General features: G+C 41.7%; 1 protein-coding gene across 5 annotated transcripts in view; it reads right to left on the reverse strand.

The window, feature by feature from the left end:
* Positions 1-3,848: 3,848 nt before the first annotated feature.
* SLC16A4 (solute carrier family 16 member 4) overlaps positions 3,849-8,668 on the reverse strand; it is a 13,601-nt gene continuing 8,781 nt past the window's right edge. For all 5 annotated transcript variants that reach the window (XM_025895898.2, XM_018079811.3, XM_018079810.3 and 2 more), the window contains one exon: positions 3,849-4,266. In XM_025895898.2, coding sequence (XP_025751683.2) covers positions 4,112-4,266 — 155 coding nt within the window. In that variant the 3' untranslated portion in view covers positions 3,849-4,111. The remainder of the gene's footprint in view (positions 4,267-8,668) is intronic.

Here is an 8,668-nt window from a genome sequence, read left to right on the forward strand (position 1 = left end):
CTGCTTGTGAGGTCCACGTGGGTTGGAAGCAGGAGGGAATCCAATCCCCTCTGCTCCTGGTCCAGCACCTTCCCAGGACCAGGAGGGATGGCTGGGAGGGCACCACATTTAACCAGCATTTTATTTGTGCTGAAGATCATTTTTAGCCATTGCTGCTCATTTTCTTCTACCCTGTGTTCTGCAGTTGAGAAAGGGAAGAGTTTCCCTTGAGTAAGGGAGGGATTTTCAGGAATAATTTCTTCCTGGGGCGGGTTGTTAAGCATTGGAATGAGCTTCCCAGGTTGGTGGTGGAATCACAGCCCTGCAGGTGTTTAAGGATGGGGCACTCAGTGCTCTGGTGTGGTTGAGAAGGGGGTGTTTGGTCACAGGTTGGACTTGATGACCTTGGAGGTCTTTTCCAACCTTAATGATCCTGTGATTCTGTGAAGGGAGTGGGGACAAAAGGACTTTTCCACTCAGCCTCAGAGATCACACCTTTTAACTTCATTTGTGCCCCAGCAACCCCTGCTCTTGCATTTGTCCCAGCTCTCACCTATGCAAAACCAGCTTTAGGAAGTCATTTGCAAGATGATTTCACTGGGATGGAGAAATCTCCCTCTGGGCAGGTCTTCCCACCCTCCACTGTTTGTTTCTCTAATGCACAGGTTCTGTTTTGCAAGTAAATAAATGCCTTTGATTTTTAGAGCTGCAAAGGAAACTAAAACATCTGCTCTGTGCTTCCCTTCCCAGGCAAAGGTGTGAGCAGAGAAGTGTGTTTGACCACCAGAGGTTACCCTGAGCTTGATCAGCTGAAAGACAAAGGTTTGAAGACTCTTTTCCCACCTCCCATCCAGATGGAAGGACTCCCAGGGCACTGTTGTTTTCTCATTGTGGACACTGGTTTCCTCCAGATTTTTTTGGATAGATGAGAGGTAATTGTGGCTGGAGAAAGGCACTGTGCCCGTGCACGGGGATTTTGGGGGCAAAGAAAGGCTGGTGGTGCCCGTCTGGGAGGTTGGATGCTGTGGGAATGGGATCTCCTGAGCTTCCCTGAGGGAACAAGCACTTGGGAGGTCCATTTTGCTAACTAGGGGTAAGGAATTGGTCTGATGGAGAGGACAGGGAGGGCTCTCCTGGAAAAGCTGGAGGTTTGGAGGCAGCCCATGTGTTGGAGCACACAGGATGGGAGAGGTGGACACTGTGAGTTGTTCTGTGGTGGCAGAGCTGAAAGTCTGACAGGGATTGTGTTGAAAGGATGAAGGTGTTGAGCAGAGAGGTTTTATTCCCAGGGATTGAGCAGAGCCTGGGGAGTCATGTGGAGTGAGAGCCAGGGGGGCAAGGATGTGGTGGGTTGGCTCTTTGTCCCCACATTGCTTTGGCCTCACACTGTTAATAACTCAAAGCTCTGCTGAGCTCAGGGAGGTGCAGAACAAGAGGGTTTTAAAGGTTTGGGATTGGAAAACCTGAAGCCAAATGTCCCTCATAGCCCCTGTTACAGCAGCAGACCAGAGCTGCTGGGGATGTTTGGTTTGCTCAGCAGGAGAGTGAAGATCTCCAATGTTTCAAGAGGTGGAAATTCAGTTTTTTCACTAAAATCATCATCTCTGCTGCAGGAGGGCTTGACTGAGTGCAGGATTGGCTGAGCCAAACTACACAGCATCAGCTCCCCTTCCTAAACCCCAGTGCCTTAAACTCTTCTTAAATAATAATCTTCTCCTTAAACCCTGGTGGCTTGGGAAATGTCCCCCTGGAGATCCTGTCCTGGACACAGACATTAACTGCTCCATCTGGATGCAGAGTGTTTGATGCTGTGGTGTGAGGTGTAAAAGGATGGGGGTTACAGTGTAAAAGGACCATTCCCAGAGCACTTCCTCCCTGTGGATTCCTGGGAGAAGCTACAAAACGAACCATTTTGTAGCATATTCCCCATTCCCTTTAATTTTTCCTGGTTTCAGCACAGTTTCTCTGCCACTGTGTAGTTGTGTAACTGCTGAATTTGGTCCATCATCTATGGAGGAGCTTTTTTTACCTATGACAATAATTCCTTTATGCTTTTATAATATTCCATAGCTTTTTATTAAATATAGACCACTTAATTTTGGGCTTGAAATGACCCATTTGACAGTTTAAAGGAGTGTTTCTATTGGGGAAACAACTGTCTTGATGCTTTAATATTAAAAAAAAGGGATGAAGAAAAAAAAGAGTGAGGGAAAAAAGGATAATTAAATCTCTTTGCAATTTAATAATAAAAAAAAAAAGAGAGAGAGGAAAAAAGAAGGATAATGCCAATGGCTGGAATGAATCCTATGATATTCCAGGCTGACAGAATAATTTCAAACAATAATAATGCAAAAAATTGCAACTTCACTACTAGAAAGAAAGTCATAGCAGCTGTGTTGTGTCTTGACCTTCAAAATTAAATTTATAGGATGCTGGTTAAATACAGGCTCAGCATTGGAGCTGCCTTTGTGTGCACATGGAATCCAGGGAATCTCTGGGTGGTTGGGAAGGCAGGGAAGGGCAGGGGAGGCTGAGGTGGGGTTTGGTCTCTGGCTTTGCTGTGTTTTGGTTCTGGTTTAATTGGACTGGTTTTGCCTCCAGGTCATCCATGCCTTGGGAAATAACAGATGCTGGGAGATGGAACTGCTGTGTCCTTCCTGCAGGAGAGGGCTCTGTGGAGCAGCTGTTGTCTGGATCCTCCTGGAAGTATCAGCCTCGTCTCCCTGTCCTTGGATCCCTCCCCAGGGCTCACGGGTTGGGTCTGAGCAGAACGAGCTGAGATCTCTCTGTGCTTTGGCACTTGGGAGCTCCTTGGCCACCCCATCCCAAGAGGTGACTCAGCTGTGCTCCTGGGAATGCTCAGGAAGCCAAGGGATGGCTCAGGTTTGGAACTGTCTGGATGGACACACCGGGATGAAATCCAGGCTCTGGAAAAGCACAGCTCAGGAGCAAAAGCAGGTCCAAGGGGCTTGTTGTTCCCATCAAATGACACTTTACACTGAGAATCTCTCAGGTGGCTTTAATGAGGAGAAATAGCCAGGTATCCAAACAGAATCTAATCAGGAGAAGCACCCAGATATCCAAACAGAATCTAATCAGGAGCAGTATCCAGATATCCAGACTGCATCTAGTCAGGAGAAATATCCAGGTATCCAAACAGAATCTAATCAGGAGAAATATCCAGGTATCAAACTGAATCTAATCAGGAGCAATATCCAGATATCCAGACTGAATCTAGTCAGGGGAAATATCCAGATAAAAAACCATAATCTAATCAGGAGCAATATCCAGATATCCAAAATAAATCTAATCAGGAGCAATATCCAGATATCCAAAATAAATCTAATCAGGAGCAATATCCAGATATCCAAAATAAATCTAATCAGGAGCAATATCCAGATATCCAAAATAAATCTAATCAGGAGAAATAACCAGATAAAAAACCATAATCTAATCAGGAGCAATATCCAGATATCCAAAATAAATCTAATCAGGAGAAATAACCAGATAAAAAACCATAATCTAATCAGGAGCAATATCCAGATACAAAATAAATCTAATCAGGAGAAATAACCAGATAAAAAACCATAATCTAATCAGGAGCAATATCCAGATACAAAACCATAATCTAATCAGGAGCAATATCCAGATATCCAAACAGAATCTAATCAGGAGCAATATCCAGATATCCAAAATAAATCAGGAGAAATACCCAGATAAAAACCCATTATCTAATCAGGAGCAATATCCAGATAGATATCCAGACTGAATCTAATCAGGAGAAATATCCAGATACAAAACCATAAGCTAATCAGGAGCAATATCCAGATATCAAAACTGAATCTAATCAGGAGCAATATCCAGATATCAAAACTGAATCTAATCAGGGGCAATATCCAGATACCAAAAATAAATCTAATCAGGAGAAGTATCCAGATACCCAAAGTGAAGGTAATTGGGAGAAATATCCAGATATAACCCCAGAATCCAATCAGGAGCAATATCCAGATATTCAGACTGAGCCTCTCCTCTGCAATTCCCGTCTCCACTGTTGCTGTGTTGGCATTCCCAGGACAGCTGGGCAGTGCTGGCCATGGCTTTGCCTGTGTCATACAGCTCCAGCCTTTCCCCCTCAGCCAGCCCTGGGGTCGGGGCTCAGACGGGCCCGTTTGAGTTTCCATCTCTGTGCCCAGGGCTCGAGGCAGAAGGACAGGGGCGAGAGCAGGGCACAGGCCCCGGCCAGGAGGAAGGAGCACGCGTAGGTCTGGGTGTAGTCGTAGAGCCAACCTGAGGAGACAAGGCTGGGGTTAAAGCTCTGGCATTTCCCTCACTGGAAAAAGTCATGTTGGGGAGGTGGGGGGGAGGCAAAGGTTGTGTGTTCTCGTTTCAGGATTCCTCAGTTATTTAAGCTCTTCCTGGACAGCATTTCCAGTCAGCACTAAATGTGTCTTCCTTCCCAGGGCCAGCTTTGATCCTTGTTGTGGGCATTGGGTTTAATTTGATTGAATTTAAGCCCTGATTTATTTTTTTCCCCTGTTTAAGTGGGCCAAAAGCAGGGTGCCTGAGCAGGTGGAAGATCCCAATGGAATGACAGGATGACTTGCACGTGTTGGTGTTTCCAACATCTGGGCTGCAAACCCCTCGTTTCTCCAGCCTTTTTTCTGGTGCCCCAATTTAATTCAGTTTTCTTCAGCCCCAATTTAATTCAACCTGTCTAAATGAGAGACCCCAGGCCAGGAGCTGGGAGTGGACTTCCTTAAAAGCAGCTTTGTGAGGACTTAAAAGGAAAAGCTGAATTCCATAAAGCCTCAGGAATCTGCGAGGGTCACCTTTTAAAGTGACCTCCAAGTGTTGTGTCTAGTTCTGGCAAAGGTGGGCAATCACTGGAAAGGGGGATAATTCCTCTGGTGGAATTTAAAATATCCAGAGTGATGGGAGATCCTGACACACTCCCAAGGCTGGCATGGGAGGTGGGGGAGCAGCTGAGCCAGATCTGCTTCTGGTGAGGTGGAATTCCTTTGGGGACATCCATGAGCTTCCAGGATTTCCACAAACAGCAGGTCTGGCCTAAATCTGGGATTCTGAAACCCGGGAAGGAACATGAAGCATCCCTGAGATCCTGGGCCTGGCCGTGTGGGAGCTTTGATGAGCAGGCAAGGGAAGAAATGGGGCTGAGTGTGAAATGTGGGGCTCAGTGGTGGAGCTGCTCAGTGATTTCCCGGCTGCAGAAGGGTTTGTAAAGGCAGCAGAAGCTGCTCTTCCCCCCTTTCAGTTCCTCCTGGCTCATTCCTTTCTCAGGGGAGTTTCTCTGGGTTTCTTTCAGGAATTTCGTGGGAGCCACAGCGCAGGAGAAGCTGGAGCTGTTGGAGAAGGGCTCCTGTGTTGCGGAATCTTTGGTTGAATTCTTTCCTGAACTCTCTCCTGACAGGGGTTTTTTATTTCTCCTAAGGTGCGGATCTGCTTTTCCTGCTCTTCAAGTCTCTGGGATGTGGTGATGTAGGAGAAGAGGCCTGTACTTCCAATCCCTATCTGGGAGTTTTCAGGACAAGCTGCCGCTGAGCTCAAGATTATCTGGAATTATTGGTATTTATCTTTCTCTTAATTATAGGATGAATTATCCTTATTTTTAATATGTCCTTCAGAGTATTTTTTGATTTTCCTGTGGGTTGAAGGGGACTTTTTGGGACCAATGGGATTGAGGAGCAATGGGATTTTCCAGCATTGCCTCCTCAGTGGCAGCACAGCTTCACCTCCCACCACATCACACCTGTAAAGCACCTCCAGGGTCTGTGCCCCAATTTGTATAAGAAATATATATATTTTATATACTATATATTTCATATAGTAAATATATGTTTTATATATTCTACATATTCTCTATATTTTATATATATTTTTTATATGTGTATTTTCATGTATCCATAAATTTTATATATTCTATATATTTATATTAAAATATATATTCTATATTTATATATTCAACATATTATATACTTCAGATAGTCTATATTATGTATATTATATTCTATTATTTATTCATATTCCTCTATTTTTGTATATAGAATTAGTATATTTATTTATTTTCCATGTATTGTATTTTATATTAGTATTATAATTATAAATATAATAATATTTATATTATTTAAAATACTTTAATTTTAATGTTAATTATTATATTATTCAATAATGATAACTTAAATGTAATATTTTATATGAATACACTTTATATCAGTATATTTTCTTATTACTTGATATTAAAAATATCATATTATAGTATTTTTTAGCACATTTCAATATAACATTTTTATATTATTTTATATTTATATATTTTATATATAATATTTATTAATATTGGTATATGTTAATTATTTAATGTATATATACTTTTATACATCCTATATTAGTTTATTTAAAAATATGTATTTAAGGTATGTTTTATATATTTTATATATTATATATATTTGACATATTTTCTGTATTCTGTATATTTATATTCAAAAATAATCCTTCCTGCTGCCAAAAACCGAATTAGAAGCTCCTGGTGTCCAAACACCAGCAGAGCAGCAGTTTTGGAAGGAGTGCTGGTAAATCCCAGGCACCAAAGCACTCCAGATGAAACACTCCTGGCACTGCTCCTGCTGGGCTCAGGTGGTTAAAATTACTCCTGGTGCCCTAAGTTGGAAAATTCCGTGGGCAGGTGAAGGTAAAATGTCAATAAAAGTGCCAGCCCAGCTTTTGAGGGGGCCCATCCTCCCCCCTCCCAGCACTCAGCCTTCCTGGGGCTGCAGTTTGTGTCCTGAAATTGGGGTTGGAGGCAGAATATATCCTGAAATTCAGGTGATATATGTGTTCTGTAATTTGGATTATGTTATATTCAGTTCTTTTGCACTTTGAGTTAATGATCTGTGCTGTTTGTGGAAACAAAACAAGCCAAAATAATGTTTTTCTGATTTGATTTGAGGGGTTTTTCCAGTGGTGCTGGTGGATGGGGAGCTCCAAAGGAGATTCCAGACTTTTCCCTCTGGGCTTTTCACTGAACAGATTTGCAGGTACGTCACCTTTCCTTGCATTGGGCTTTCTAATGTGCAATATAATAATATTTGAAATATTATTAATTTTAAATGCACTTATTTTACATCTAGTATTTTAAATATTATTAATTTTAAATACACTTATTTTACATCTGATATTTTATATATTTTATAGTTTTTATAATACTGTTATAAATATTTTAATAAATCTTAATGAAATCTTATAATTTTATAAAAAGTGATAAAATGAATTTATATTTTTGTGTTTTATAAATATTTACAAATATTTTGTTTTTATAAATATTCTTATAAATTATATAATTTATAGAGTATATGACAGATTTAATTATTGTTAAAATATTACAGTAGCTATAATATAACAATATATAATATTGTATATTGTTACATTATGTAATACTTTATATTATATGTTTGAAATTATATATATATATAATATAATCTTATTTTAATATTTTTGACCATTTTAACCTTTGCAGTTCTCATTATCCATCAGGTTTTGCTGCATAAAAGCACTTGAATTTTATAAAATCCTAATTCTTGAGGTTTAGGGAGGTCAGAGCACCAAACCCCAAATCCTGAACTCTGGGTTTGGGCACTTCATCAGTAGCATCTGGTTATATTCAGTTTTCATGAGAAAATGGAAGAATTTATTTGGATAAATTAATAACTGAACAATAAATTAACAAATGAATTAATAAATAACCTGGATCTTGAACTCCCAATTGTTTCCCTCTGGGTGGATCAGTGAGAGTTTTATTTCCTGGCTCTATTTGGCCTTTCTTTATCCCACCAGCATTAAACCAGATATCTTAAAAATCTGGAAAAAGCACGAAAAAGTTGGAAAAAAAGCTTTTTACTGGAAACCTTGTTTTCCACAACCCGGAAATGCAGCACTTCAGGGAGCAAAAGGCTTCCAGTTAATGAAAATACATTGCAAGGGCATGGAAATAAAACTGCAATGAGAGGCAGCCAAGTTATTCAGCTCCTTCCATGCTCTTCCCGTGGAGGGAGTTCAGAGGGATTGCTTTGTGCTGGGAATTCCTCCCATGCCAGCAGAGATCCCTCCCCCAGGGGGGAGCTCCCTGTCCATGAAATAAATATAAATGAAAATGTTTGGGCTGCTCGAAGTTGGATCCACTGACAGAGTTTTACCAGCCCGGAGATATTGATTAGAAAAATCAATTTTTGCCTGTGCTGGCCCTGCTAAAACTTCCCATTGAGCTGGGATTTCCAGAATCCTTGGCAGCTTCCAGCCAGGGGCCTTGGCAGGCCTTGGAGGGCAGGAGGCAACAAATGATGGTTTGGTTGGAAAGGACCTTAAAGCTCCTCCAGTGCCACGGGCAGGGACACCTCCCACCATCCAAGTTTATCCAGCCTGGCCTTGGACACTTGCAGGGATGGAGCATCCTCTGGGAATTCTGTTCCATCCCTCACCACACTCCCAGGGAAGGATTCACAGAATCACAGAATCAGCTGGGTTGGAAGGGACCTTTGAGATCATCCAGTCCAACCCTTGATCCAACCCCACCGTGGTTCCCAGCCCATGGCACTGATGCCACATCCAGTCTGTCCTTAAACACCTCCAGGGATGGAGAATCCACCCCTTCCCTGGGCAGCCCATTCCAATGGCTGAGCAT

This window comes from Manacus vitellinus, unplaced genomic scaffold, assembly GCF_001715985.3.
Source record: "Manacus vitellinus isolate BGI_N305 unplaced genomic scaffold, ASM171598v3 scaffold_47_pilon, whole genome shotgun sequence".
NCBI lineage: Eukaryota > Metazoa > Chordata > Aves > Passeriformes > Pipridae > Manacus > Manacus vitellinus.